Source organism: Sus scrofa, chromosome 14 (assembly GCF_000003025.6).
Source record: "Sus scrofa isolate TJ Tabasco breed Duroc chromosome 14, Sscrofa11.1, whole genome shotgun sequence".
NCBI classification, from domain to species: Eukaryota; Metazoa; Chordata; class Mammalia; order Artiodactyla; family Suidae; genus Sus; species Sus scrofa.
Window position 1 is genome coordinate 77556615 of NC_010456.5, and position 15251 is coordinate 77571865.

Genomic DNA, 15251 nt, shown 5'->3' on the forward strand with positions numbered 1-15251 from the left:
GACAGCTATTTTCTGGTAAACTTTCTGCTTGGTTAATGGAGTGTTTTAATCTCTCGGTTTGGGATTTGGAAATAAAATTATATACTTTCCAAAATACCATATAAAAGAAACAATTTTATATTGAGTGGTATTTTTATGTTAAATAATGTTGTCTGTTTCTCTTTGCTAGGTTGATGGGAATATGAGCAAAATTTATTGCCAAAACCTTTGCTTGTTAGCCAAGCTCTTCCTGGACCACAAAACGTTGTATTATGATGTCGAGCCATTCCTTTTTTATGTTCTTACAAAAAATGATGAAAAGGGCTGTCATCTGGTTGGATACTTCTCTAAGGTAAAACAAGAGCCAGTATGACCTTCATTTTCTTTTTCAAAATGTTTTTGGTAGAGCCCAATTCTTCAAACAGGGCTTTTTTATGACTCTAATTTGAATAGGTGACACATGTTTTGGAAAAGCTTGGATTCTTGTTCAGAGCTCATTTTAAACAAAAACAAAAACAATAAGCATTGTGTCTAGGAAGTGTGGTAGGGACCTCAGCACTGTTTGCTGTCCTGTCAGCCTTCACCTAACATTATAATTGCTGCCTTGCAGACTACCTAGCATCTTTCATTTTCTAAATGTTAAGCTTATTTCCCTTTTCCCCCAAGTGGTGTCAACATGAACGTTTCAGTGTAATGTAGCATTTAAAAGATAATTCTCATTTCTCCTCATTACATTCCCTCTGTGGTTATCAGTATCTCAGTGAGTTGGAACATTGGCATTTGGACAGTTAAGCTGATATAATGGGTGGTTTTACTCTTTCGTCTCTTATTCTCCGTGCTATTGTTTTAAGATCTAAAGCAGCCTCACCTTTAGAAAGCCTAAGTATCTCCAGCTGTTAATACAGGGGAGCCCATGACACATTGAGTGGATATAGTTTGTCTTTTTCACTGGTTCAGAGTGTTTCTCTCACATTCTTCTGTTCAGAGGCTTCTGAGAAACAATAACTCATACGCAATAAAGGAAATCTGAGTTTGGAGATATTTACCAGGTAATGACCATAACTTTTCTTAGGCTCTTAGGAAATTATATGTCAGGATGATAATTTTAAGACTTCTAGGCAGAAGGTAAATGATCCAAACCCTATGTTTTATTTATCTTATGATATGTTTTTACATATTAGGTGATAAGTGAATTTCACTGAATCTACTGTTGCATAATATAAATGGAATGCCTATGGAAGTGTCATTTTCATGGAAAATCAAAAGGTAGAATATATAGGAAAGTCCTTTGAATAGTGTAGTTTTTCTAAGTTTAAAAATCAACTCAGAGACCATAAACAAAAACATGAACAAGTGACAGCATTTGTGGGAAACAGCCTCAACATTTTAATCCACATATTTGGTAAAGCTCTAAAATGAACAAGAAGAAAGTTAACTTTATAGATTATAGATTCAAAGGATAATAGAGAATTAATACAGGGTAAAGCAACAATCAGGAAATCTATATAATTTACAAAATATTTTACCTTCTGTATAGGTGTGTAAACATCTTTTTCTCCAAAGTTAAAAAGAATGGTGGTTTTATTGTCCTTCCTGTTAGAAAATGGTGTTTCTTTAAAGGTATCTGAGTTTAGAAACAGATGCTCAGTGGTGCCTGCTGTCCTTGTCCTGACTTGTCTCGAGTTGGCCTCTGGTTCTTTGGTTCATGGTAACTCCTGGAGTTTGAGTCTGCCTGTCTTCCTCTCATGGGGTTCAACATTTTCCTTAGAACAGGCTAAACTTCTTTCATTTTGTCAGTTTCGGGACTTCCCATTGTGGCTCAATGGGTTAAGAATCCGACTAGTATCCATGAGGATGCTGGTTTGATCCCTGGCCTCGCTAAGTGGGTTAAGGACCCTGCGTTGCTTCGAGTTGCGGTGTAGGCCATAAATTCGGCTCAGAGCTGGTGTTGCTGTGGCTGTGGTGTAGGCTGGCAGCTGCAGCTCAATTAGACCCCTAGCCATATGCCTTGGGTGTAGCCCCCCCAAAAAAGCCAAAAAAAAATTTTTTTGGTCACAGTTTCTTTTATAGTATGACAGCAACTATTATCATTTACCTGAAATAGTATAATTTTCTTTGGCAATGTAGTACAATGAAAATTAATCTCAAAAACAACTGCTAAAAGACTAGATGCAAATTAAACCATAGTAGAACATGTAAATTGGAGTGTGATAAATTTGGCCCCTTGGGGTTATACTTAGATTCTAGACGTTATAGCCAGAGAATGGTCAAGATGACGTAGAAAATTCAGTGTAAGTCATTACATGCACATGAGTTTCCAAGCACATAGTAGATGACTCAAAACAGGAAGGGAAGAAGGAGCTCTTATTTTATCCGGAGATTGGACTTGAGCTCTCGTAACTTGTGTTAAAGGGCAGGCTTGTGTCAAAGGGGAAAGAACCACTGTTGGGTCAGATTTCAAATGATCTCATAAAGGTAAGATTAGTTGGAGACAAAGAAAAGAATGGCATCAGGGATGAATCCTTTTAACCCAGAGTACACCTCTTTTTAGATGCCGTGACCCATTTGTCTAACTTTGCAAATAAACTAATTATTTGACTCTTTGCCATTGATGTGCACATCAAGTGATGGACAATCCAGTTTCTTAGGAAAATTGATACACATATTTCTTCCTCCTCATTTCTTGGAGACTCAAAGACAGCTCCAAATGTGCAAAAGTCAGGAGCCCATCTTTTTCACAAAGAAATCTTTAATTCTGCCCTGTAGGGTTTTTTCCACAACTATTTCCTGTGATCTTTTAAATAGGTTCATTAAAGATCTGGGTGTTCTGAAGTAGTTCTTTGATGTGGTTAGTACCATTTGTGGTCAGTCTAATTTGTGGTTTATATTTGGCCAGGCCATTCACAACCTCAAAAGCCTTTTCCAGATCTTCTCTGTGTAGGTTTTGGCGGCTTCTGTGTACTCTGAAGAAAATATTGCTGCTCTGATGCCATATCCCATGAAAATTGCAAATTTTTTCTAAACTCTTAAGAACCATTGCCCATCATGTTCTTTCCAGTCTTCCTCCTGATTTCAGGCTGTTGGTTATATTTTGGCCTCACTTTGGTTGGAGGCTTGGGAGTTTCTTGTTGCTGCTGTATTTTTGGTTTTGTGTTCCTAGTTGGAAATGCAGGTTGTTTCTCCACTTTCTTTACTTTGACTTTTTATTCATAGAAGAAATGTATTTGTGCAAATACACTATTGTAGTTTCATTGGGGGGCATTTAGCAAGCAAGGCAGCCAGCTAAGTAAGTCCTAACTGACCCCACTAGGTGACTTCCTGGATGTTGTATTTTGGGGGGGAGGGGTGTTTTTTTCCCCATCTCCCAAGTAGACCAAGGAAAACACTTCTTCCGTAATCTGTATTCTGTTTCATTTGGCTCACATTTCCTTGGATTCTTTATTCATGTTTCATGGTACTGCTTTCAAGAATGAAGATGTAATTGAGAGGCATTCCTAGAGTGGATAGTTTGTTGTTAGCTGAGGGTTTGATTGATTAACACGGTAGGATTATTCTGCTTGATCCTGACCTCACACATTGGCTCACCTTAGTGCACAAGGATGGTGGCAGGTGCAGGAAATCGCCCATTTCAGCAGAGCTCTGACATACTTGATCTGTTTCTCTTTCCCTCAGGAAAAGCTTTGCCAGCAGAAGTATAATGTCTCCTGCATAATGATCATGCCTCAGCACCAAAGGCAAGGATTTGGACGGTTTCTCATTGATTTCAGTAAGTGAAGTGCTTTATTTACTTTCACGATCCAGGGAGCTGATGGCTGTTAAAGGAGAATAACACATAAAACTTTATTTAACCCACTTTGTTGTTTTTATCAATAGATAATGAGTTTTCTATTTATATTTACATAGGTTAGAAAATCTTCCTCAAGTGAAAAATGTACTACCGCTCACTTATTGTGCTCTAGGAAATTGAGACTAGATCTCTCGGCAGTGTCACCAACTCACAAAGCCATTACCCTGAATGAACTGGCAGAATTACATTCCATTCTGTGGGGCTGATGCTCATTAGCACCAAAAGAGGCAATTATTTGCGATTAAAGCGAAAGGAAGTGTTATTTAAAAGGATTTCCAGCTTTCTAAAATTTTGCCTATAATCTTGTGCAATACAGAGCAGAAAAGGTATATTTCTATTCAGAAAAACAATTCTTTAGGTAGCCCATGCTTTGAGCCTCGCTAGTAGAAATAACCATCTTATTTTGTTAATTTCCCTTTTCTATTATGGAAATTATTACATCTGTAGCTAGAGGATATCCAAGAAATATTTTTTTATCCTCATCTGTCTGTATCTTCTGAGTCTTCTCAATGAAAATGGAATTACTATTTTAAAATATGCATAGTTAATAATGTTAAAAAAAATTGGTGGTTTTTTCCTCCTTGTTTATCTTACATGGGGTGTGTAAATAGGCTGCATCTAGAGAATTGTTTCAAATATCCAGATAACACAAAGGCCAGGTATTCCATCATAGTAATCACTTCCGACTGTGTAAAAATTTGTCACTAGGAACTGTGTGCGTCTTCATTACCAGATTTTAAACTGAAAGAAGAAAAATATAACAAATCCTGTGATCTACATAAGGTACATCAAAAGCAAAACCAAAATGTAACTGTGCTCAAGGAAAACCATGAAGTCACACTTTGTGTCTAAATGTGTATATTAGGTGTTGAAATGTTAAAATCTGAGTGTAAAGTATAACTGTATAGTATTTTTGGCCTGATTTCTAGAATTTATTGATATTGAAGGATGTTATTCTTTTTATTGATTATTTTTATATTTTCAGATAACTTTTCTAGTTATTAATGCTTTATGCTAGTATTATTTCCGCCTGATCTAGTTATCCCACAGAGGGCCATCTTACCAGAAGGTCACCATTTTTATTTTACAGTCCTGGTTGTAATGAGTTCTAAGGGCAAATCCACTTGTCTTATTTTGAAATCTTCTGTGGCCACTATTCACCAGTTGTTCCTAAATATTATAACTTGATATGCACAGCCGCCATTCAAACCTTTAACTTTGAATAGGATCTGCATGCCTGCAGAATAAAGCAAACTCCCTAGCTCAATATTCAAGATCTTCCAACAGCTAGAGCCAGCCTATCTCTTAGACTTTTTCATATATTAACCTCCTTCTCAAATATTCTGAGCAGGTTCCCATACTTCTATTCTTTGTCTATGTGGTCCTTTCCTAAAAGGACTGCTTCCTCCTTTTCTAGCCTCCATCTGTTCAGAATCCTATCCATTGTTAAGAGCTAGCTCAAGAGCCTCTTCTTTTTGATCCCTCCTCGTGGACTTTCATCCCGTTCTCTTCTTGGATCCATATATCTCTGCAGGATAGCACTTAGACTCGGTTAAGTTCTTTTGTGGTAATTATTTGATACAAGTATCTTACTTCCAACTTACTGTAAACTCCTTGAATACCTTCTCTGTACTCAGTGGGGCGGTGCCCTCAGAAATCTGCATTAAATGTATTTGCTTTGATCTGAATCGAATCTCCAAAGTGCTAGCATCTTCTTTGTGCAGCATGATCTGAAACTGAGGCCTTCTACATAAGAGAACCACCCAGGAACAAAGACATTCCCTTCAAATGCTAAATCTTTATGTTAACCATATTAGTGAAAACTACATTAGAGTCTACTCTCTTTTTTTTAAACATAAATTAAGGAACATATTCAAACTGATATGGATGGCTCAGGACCGTCATGATGCAGCGCTGAGGTGTCATTGTAGATTTTCTCTTTTGTATACTCTTGGCATCACCCTGCATTGGAGTGGGTTAAGGAGTATGGTGAATAATTTGAATAAAGTTGAAAGGGGATGGGTGCTATTTCTTCAGAGAATAGGAAACCAAGGGAAGAATTTTGTAGCACTGAAAGTGGAGACTGGTGTAAACCCAATAGAAATTCACTTTAAAGCCAAGGGGAAAAAAGTCCTTGGCTACAAAGGTTTTAAAGAAGATAAAGTAGGCTGCTGAAAAAATTGATAGCATCTCCCTCTTTGGAGTTACTTAAAATAATAGTAGATAAATATCTTTCTATAATGATTAGATCCAGCTTTGCAGAAGGAGATAAACCCCATGCCCTCTCATAATCATTGAAAACCTTATAATTCAGAACTCAGGGCAAAACAGATAACCAGGGTTACAGGTTTTCTAAAATCTGTTCTTTTTTTTTTGTTGTTTAAGGAAACTTTTAATGGTTAGATTTATTTTATTTATTTCTATGTGTACATGAGCCTGAGGATTTTTTGGTCAGGAGAAGTATATTTGGTAATTCAAAGAAAGCTGTAAGGCAGGAAGTCTTTATTTTGTCTCTAAAAACTGCTGGTTTAGGAAGCTGAAACAAGATACCAGTAGAAGGAAAACTGTTAGCTACCCAGCTGCCCACTGGCACACTGGATCGTAGACATGGGTGAAAAGTGGTGTGTTCTGTGTATACAAAGAACTATGAGTACAGAGTTTTGAGCACTATTCTCTATGACAGTCAAGAGGTGGAATGATCATCCCAGGACCAAATGCTGTCCTTGGAATAATGTTGTTGCCTGTCTCTTCCCAAGATAGCTCATCTGGGATTTGTTAGAGCAGGGCTTCCCAGGAGGTCATCTGGAGAGCTTGGCCAGAGTGACTCAAGGGCACCAGCTCCCAGTTGCTCATAAAACAACTCATGAGTTTTGTGACTGCCCAAAACTTAAAGGTGTGTGCATGCACACACACACAACTACACCTGTACCTACACCTACCCCTATCATGAGTTCATACTGAACTCTGCATTCCACATCAATGCCACTGCATGGTTTTATTCTATCCTTTCACATTTCTGTGTTTGTAACTCTCTTCGCTAATAGTGAGAAACCTGACTTCCATTATCCACAATATATTTATTTATATGCTCAGTCTGGAATACACATTAAGTAGTTTTAGAGTTGTTAACTCGTACCACTGTGTAAAACAAACCTCCGAACTAGAGGTCAATATTTGTGTATAGTTCTTTTTGACTTTAAGCTAAATGTATTTAGTTAAAGTACTGCGTTCACACGTGACTTGGGTTAGTTCTTTTTAACCTATCTCCCTTCAGTGAGGTTGTACTATTCATTTGAAATACAGTTCGGTTTATTTGTTTCTGTTATCCACTTTAGTTTTCTCTATCCTTGTTGTATCCTTTAAAAGATAGATAGATAATAGTAACACTAGTCTACACTGCTAAACATGAGCAACCAAAATGAAGAGGACATAGCCCTTGCTGTGTGGTCAGGTTCACCGACAAGACATCAGTTGCTGGGCAGTATGTTCTACAATATATATTGAGAGCTCATGGCATGAAAACATCCCATGCCGAGGGAACCAGCATATTCAAAAGCGTGACCATATAAGGAAACGTGTTAGACATTTGGGTAAAAACAAAAGAAATTCCAGATAGATTAAAAGCTTAGAGGTTAACAAAAATCAAAAATAAAAACATTTAAAAAGTAGAAGAAAAGATACTTACTTATTTATCTGATCTTTAGACGGTCAAGGATATCCTAAGCATTAAAAGAACCAAAGAAATCACACACCAAAAAAATATACAGACAGTGGAGTTCCCATTGTGGCTCAGTGGTTAATGAATCCAACTAGGAACCATGAGGTTGCGGGTTCAATCCCTGGCCTCTCTCAGTGGGTTAAGGATCCTGCGTCACCTTGAGCTGTGGTGTGAGTCGCAGACGTGGCTCGGATCTGGCACTGCTGTGGCTGTGGTGTAGGCCGACGGCTACAGCTCCGATTAGACCCCTAGCCTGGGAACCTCTATATGCTTCGGTGCGGCCCTAAAAAAGATAAAAAAAGACTAAAAAAAAAATATATATATATATACACATACACACAGACGAACTTGACTATATAAAAGTGTAAAACATCTATGTAGGAAAATGGTTATGGTTGAATATTTAAAGCAAACATAATGGGAAAGATGTTTAACAAATAGACCAACAAGGTTTTGATGTCTCTAGTAGTTAAAGGTTTGATAGTGTTAAAACATAAACCTTAATGGAAAAATGAGCAGAGGACATGAATACAGCATGTGCAAAAAAAGGGAAATCATTGGTGGCAGCAACATTGCTGGCATTTACTGAGTGTCTAATATGTACCAGCCACTTCCCTAGGAGTCCTGACTCATTCTGTCCTCTACCAACAACTGAGATATGTGCTTTTAACCTCACTGTGTGGGTGAGCAAACTTCTCACAGCAGAAAAAAACAAAACAAAACTGAAACAGCCTCAGTATTCAAAGGTAAGAAAGAACCAGCCATCTACGAAAATTATGGTATATTCATATAATGAAATATCATTAGCCATTAAGAATTACGTTTTGAAGAATTTTTAATAAAATAAGAAAATGCTTATGATAAATAAATGGCTTTCAAAATTGTGTATATACTCTATTGTCAATTATGTAAAAAGTATATGGACAGAAAGAAAGGAAATACACTTCCGGATTATCTCTAGAATTAGAATTACAGGTAGCTACAATTTTCTTATTCGTACTTTTTGCCATAACTAAAAAGAAAATTAAGAAGCAGGAGTCTGAAAGCCTGGAATTCTGTTCTGTGTCCTTGGTGGGTTAAGGACCCAATGTTGTCTTTATGAGGATACAGGTTCAATCTGTGGCCTCTCTCACTGGGTTAAGTGAGGATCTCCCGTTACTGTGGCTGTCAGGTAGGCTGGCTCCTGCAGCTCCAATTTGACCCCTAGCCTGAGAACTTCGATATGCTTCAGGTTCAGCCATTAAAAAAAGAGAAAAGAAAAAAGAGTCAGTAAAGGCCTAAACGAGGGCAGTGGCAATGAAGATGCATGGAAATGAGGCAGGTGTTTTCCTATTCATCCTGCAACAAGTTGAACTCTGCCAGGCACCTAGTGGTGCTCAGTAAATACTAGTTGAATGAGTGAATGAACTGAGCTTGAAAAGATAGCGAGTGCAGCTTTGGCCATGTTGTCTTCATTGTGATTTTGGACTCCCCATGCCCAGCTTCCCATGAAGTTGAGAGCCCAGTAAGGGTATGCAGTAGAGGGATCCTACAAAGAATCATGGGCATATCATAGTGGTTAAAACCATAGGCGTGGATGAGGACAACCCAGGGAGAGTGTAGGGAAACAGGGCTGAGGATGGAGTGCTTGGAATTCTAACATTCAAGGAGCTAATAGAGGATGAGGAAGGCATCAAGGGAATTGAAAAGGTCCAGAAGTAGGAAGAAGATGAGGAGAGAAGAGTGTCAGGGAAGCCAAAAGAGGCCCGCATTTCAACAGTACTCATTATCCCAGCTGACATTTTTGGAGCACTTACTATATGTCAAGCACTGTCACCCGAATTATGCACATTAACTCAATCTTTGCAGAAACCCTGGAAGGTTGCTTACTGTTAGCATCTCTTTTGGCGGGGGCACAGAGACCCTAAGAAACTTGTCTAGGATCACTCCGCAGCCACTGTTCAGTGCCCCAGAGAAGAAGGTTAAGAGAAGGTGTAAAAAATATGCTTTGGGGGACTGTGGTATAAGTGAAATTTAAAGTAGATTCAGAAAGGTCAACCGTCAAGGGCAGTAGGTGGTTTTTGTTTTTAGGTTAGAAAAACTGGAGCATTGGCAGAAAAAAGAGAGAGGAGCTCTGATGGAAAAAGATCAAGGAGAAAACAAAAAAAAATGATACACAGATGAGCTGTTTATTGCAAATTGAAAAAAGGCATTTGATGAAATTCAATATTATTTCCTAATTTAAAATAATCAAACATACTAACTTGAATGATAAGAATTCTCAGTCTTATACTAACTTCTTTGTTTCAGACTTTACTTACTCTTAGGTAAGCTATAAAAGATAGATGACAGTTGGGTCCAAAAAGTCTACAAACTTAAATCTATAGTTTTCTTGAGACTGGTATACAACCAGCTTGTCAGTTACATAAGTTATCAGTTAACTCTACCTTTAGTCATTTAAAAAATTAGTATCTGTTTATTTGTAACTAATTCTAAAAGTCTCAAAGCAGCTTCAATTCATTGCTTTCTTTATTCAATATTAAAATATTGTCCAGTGTGTCAGGGTTGTCTTTGATAGAACAGAACTCACTCTAGAGGAAGCAGGAGTGATTGAATGAGTTAGGCACTCATATCAGGAAATCCCCTTTGCTGATCTTTTTTGTGATCCTATATGTTGAGAGGTTTCACCTTGGCTTACATGAGGAATATATACTATACTACTTACAAACTGAGGCTGTAATTAGCGTGTGCTGTACAAGATGGGTGCATATGACCCAGTCTAGTGCCTACACATTATGAACTTGGACATGTCACAAGGGTGGTTAACATTGTCCCTGTACTCGTTCTCATTTCTTAAGAATGGTGTGTGTGCGTGCACACACCCACACACATACTCACACACCTGGACTTAAGGAAAATAAGAAATAGTCCTCTTTTAAGGAAGGATGCTTCTGGGTACAACCTAATATCTAGTTTCTTTCTTACTGAGAATGAACAGGTTAATTCTCCATGCCTGCCTTCATTCTTTGTCCAGTCTGTTTCTCATGAACCAATCTAATCTAAGAGAGGTGCTTAGAGTCCATTCCCGGGTTTGTCTTTCCTTTAGCCTCTTTATAGCTCTTGGCTGATTTCTTGAGAAAGCATCACCTTGATGAGAAAGCATCTTCTCTCTGGTTTCTGGCTCTCCCTACTTCTCTTCCTTTCTAGGTCCATCACATAGAATTAGAAAGTCACATCCTGCATCTCTACCTAGAAGGGTGTGGTGTTGAGAGGCTAATCATGTGAATGCTCTCAAAGAAAAAACTTCTACCCCTATATCATAGACACTAGCTACTAGGTTAACTGTTAAATACAGGAATAAATTTCATAATATTTCAGGTTGCCAGCTAGGAACTTCCAGTTTTAACAGTCAGCCTTCAATAGATTACTTTAAAAGAGCTACCACTTAGACACTTTTCAAAACACAGTTTAAGTAAAACTTAGGAATTGGAATACAATTAAACAAAGATTCACAGTAATTTCATCCTACCTGCAAATTGCTTTTGGGAAACAAATTTTCGATACTGACCGGCCTCCCATAGAAAGTAGGAGTTTTCTGAGTTCTTTTTGTGGTGCAGCAGAAACGAATCTGACTAGTATCCGTAAGGATGCAAGTGCAAACCCTGGCCTCACTCAGTGGGTTGGGATCCGGTGTTGCTGTGAGCTATAGTGTAGGTCACAGGGTTGCAAATGCGGCTTGGATCCCATGTTCCTGTGGCTGTGGTGTAGGCCAGCAGCTGTGCTCCGATTTGACCCCTAGTCTGGGAACTTCCATATGCCATGGGTGTGACCCTAAAAAGCAAAACCAAAAAATTTAAGAAAGTAGTTTTCATTTAGGAATCTGGTTGCTTGGGTTCCCGTGAGCCATGTTTTACCTGAATGTTGGTAAATTCTGAAGAACCAGGACTGATAGGCCTCACTAGCATCTCTTGGAGGGCAAGTTGAGTACACCAGGGTGAGCAGATTCTCCCCAGGCCCCGGTGAGACACCCGACTTCTCTAGTGAGGGTCTTGGGCATCTCTGCACCATTGTGGTTGACTTAGGGCCACACTTTGCAAGCACCATGGCAGGGAGCCATAGATGGTGTAGCCTTCACTGCTCTGGTGCCAGTCACCTCACCCTGAGCAGCCTCATCCTTTAGTCCCAGTGAGACACATGACCTCTGCCTTCTTCCTGATGGTGTGAAGGTCATGCAGCGCTCACTTGGGGGTGTAAACTCTCTCTTGGGTAGGCTGTTGCAGCGCTCACTTTAGGGTGTAAACTCTCTCTTGGGTAGGCTGCAGAGTAAATACTTCACTTCTCCCCATTTATGAGCTCCCCAAGCCAAGCATCAGAGATGTGTTTTGAGAGACATGACAGTGTGTCTTTGGCACATGATCTGTAACTGAAACATTCTGACCCCCTGTGAAGAGTTGAGCAAATTAAATGAAGGCCCTACCCATGTGACAGGCAGTGTTTACCTACTTATGCAATTTTTATTTAATAGTTTTCCCTTTTTTCAATGGCACTGACCATAAAAAAAAAAAAAAATGGTGTAGTCTGAGTGAGTACAGAGTCATTTAGAAAGTTGCATGTGCCTTTCATACATTCATGGCTTTCATATATTCATATACCCACCATGGAGGTAGCATCTTTGTTCTCTGCTATAATCTTACCTCCTGGAAGAGGCTGGCACTTAATAGGTCCTTATTATTTATTGAATAAATGTTAAACGAATTACCTCAGGAAGAGCTTTTTCAGTGTACTTTCTCTTCTCATGTGATTCTTAGGAAGAACAGTTTTATTTTATTAGAACATAATTAATCAGCCGTGGTTGCTTAATTCCAAATGATGTTGGGTGTGCCCTGCCTTCTTCTGAGGTCCGGTGTTTTTATTCAAGGGCAGCCTCTATCTTAGGATCACGTAAGTTGCATCAGAAAGGAGGCAATCTTATCTAGTATAAACCTTGGGCAGAGAAATGAGAGCTGTGACAACATTCTCATTTACACACTTGGTTGAAGAGACACTTATCTTCTCCTGACTTTTATCAGATAATTCCTTTCTTCATGCGTTTTTTTTTTTTTTTTTTTTTTTTTTTCTTTTTAGGGCTGCACCTGCAGCATATGGAAGTTGCCAGGCTAGGGGTCTAATCGGAGCTGTAGCCACCAGCCTACACCACAGCTCAAGGCAATGCCAGATCCTTAACCCACTGAGCGAGGTCAGGGATCCAACCCATATCCTCATGGATCCTAGTTGGGTTCGTTACTGCTGAGTCATGACGGGAACTCCCATGCATTTGTTTTGGAAGGAGAATTCCAACTTTAGTCCTAAGAAACTGTCAAGAAAGCTTTTCTCTTTGCAGGGCTTTCCCAGCAGTTACCCTCCCCAAGTGAGCACAGGCAAGGCAACCATTAAAGAATAGTTACTCATGCTTTTGAAGCCTTTTCCAAGATAGGAACTGTTCCCCTCACCTCCACATGACAATTGTTGGAAGATAGGACCAGTAGCTGTATCCTCAGACTTTTGCTAGGTTTTGGAAGATGTGTTTTGACCTCTGTAATCAAGTATAATGATGACCTATATTTTAATAGGATTCTAGTTTGTAATATAATAAGGAAAATGGCTATTTTTCCTTATTTTCTCATTATAATATATTGTACTAGAAGCTTTTGTCATGACTTTTATTACACTGGGCTGAAGTACAGTGTATTTTAATATGCTAAAGATGACATCAAGGTTAAAAATTGAGCTCTCAGTGATTTATTCAGAGGTTGACTGTTACTGAATGCATTGAAATGAGTTGCATGAGGCAGTACAGCTAACGATTTATTTATGTATCTTTTTTTTAAACTAAGCTTGTCATAAATAGGAGAAAATAAATAGCTCTTATAGAATAGTTTGTATTCATTGCTTCAATGAAAACATTGTAAATATGAAACATACGGTCTGCAGCTACCGTTTTGCCTTACGTAGCTCAGAAATTATTTCAAGTTGGCATGCAGGTGGATTTTATTTTTTAGCAAATCTTTTGTCTGTTTGGATTTCTAACATTGACCAGCATTTGTAATGAATCATTTTGAAACCCACTACTGGGTAAATTCCATTCTAATAATTAGTATTAGAAAACCTAATCTTCAAGAGTAAAGGGAACCTGGAGTTCCAATTGTGGCTCAGTGGTAACGAACCTGACTAGTATCCATGAGGGTTTGGCCCCCTGGCCCCCCTCAGTGGATTAAAGGATCCTGCATTGCTGTGAGCTGTAGTGTAGGTCACAGACACTGCTCCAATCTGGTGTTGCCGTGGCTGTGACATAGGCTGTGAGTAGCTGCTCCAGTTCCACCCCTAGCCTGGGAATTTCCATATGCCACAGGTGCAGCCCTTAAAAAAAAAAAAAAAAAAAAAAAAAGCGTAAAGGGAACCAGGACTTGTTTAGTGCTGAGCTCCAACCCCCAAGCACAGTGCCACGCATCTAGGAGACAAGGTCACAAAGGGTTTGTTGAGGGAGTGAATGAATAAATGATTGCCTAAAGGTAGTCAGTCCTCTTCTCTGTGTCACTGAAAACATCTGCCAGATTCACCTGGCCAGGTTCCTGCAGAACTGGGGCTTGATCTCAGATCTCCTTTCAGTCTTTATGGGTTTTGTTGTTTGTTTTTAACTCTTGATCCTTTCGTCCTTTCCTTCAGCAAACATGCCAGGGTTGGCCTTGGTGATGGGACCAGCAGGATAAATGATCTATTTCTTGCCCACAGGGAAGTAGCCGGCACATGGAGGTTCACCTAGCCATGCATGCTGCGTGTGTGGGGTGCACCTGGGCTCCATCAGTGCAGAGGAAGAAAATGCTTCTAACTCTTGTTTCCATTTTCCCAGTTAAGATAAATGCAAGGGAAGCATTTTCCCAGTATTAAACCAAGATCAAGAAAGATATTGTTCTGATTGGTTAACATTAGTGCCATACCTGGTTTTGGTTTCAAGGGAATTATTCCTTGTAAATGTATTTTTCCAGCTTGTTGTGTTATGTTTCAAATAGAATATTCTAAGATAATAGTTTGATAACGTCCTCTCATGAGGGTATTTCTAAACAATACATTTACATTTCCAAACAATACATTTCAGCTGGTTGGAAGGTGTATTTTTTAAAATATCAGTTTGTTTTGGGTAAAGCAATTCTCTGCATTCGTTTAGAATTCTGTTAGGAAATTACTAGTTAGAAATCTGTTTTTTTTTCCCTCCTCCATAAATTTGTGTTTAGCATATTCTTACTCTAATATTAGTGCTACATTTTCATGTTTACCAATATAAAAACCTTGTTTTATAATATTTATGTTGAATCCTGCTTTGAGTTAGCATCATAAAGGAGCTCCCTTTTTTCAACAAAAATTGTTTTAAATTGATGTTTATAAAGTGCTTAAAAATAGTCAAGAGGATTAAAAATAATTCCAGTTAAGAATGGAACTATTTGTCCACATTGAAAAAAATATGCACTGTTTTTTGTTATATAGCAGAAGGTATCGAAAAAAGTGGTTGCTGTAATACAGGTAGGCTTCGCTATACACAGTATATTTGCATGTGTCTGTTGTGGGGGGAGTCCAAGTTGAATCATCATTTTAAATGAAATAGAGAATTCTTTCTGTGAAAGGCATGTTCCTTGGTTTCACACTAGACAGAAGGAGGCAGAAATTATTAGAGTTGGAGTTCCCTTCATGGCTCAG

The 15251-nt window shown here is 38.6% G+C and overlaps 1 protein-coding gene across 11 annotated transcripts in view; it reads left to right on the plus strand.

The window, feature by feature from the left end:
* Positions 1-15251, plus strand: part of KAT6B (lysine acetyltransferase 6B) — a 206885-nt gene that overhangs the window by 165825 nt on the left and 25809 nt on the right. For all 11 annotated transcript variants that reach the window (XM_021072870.1, XM_013983356.2, XM_021072866.1 and 8 more), the window contains 2 exons: positions 170-331; positions 3652-3745. In XM_021072870.1, coding sequence (XP_020928529.1) covers positions 170-331; positions 3652-3745 — 256 coding nt within the window. The remainder of the gene's footprint in view (positions 1-169; positions 332-3651; positions 3746-15251) is intronic.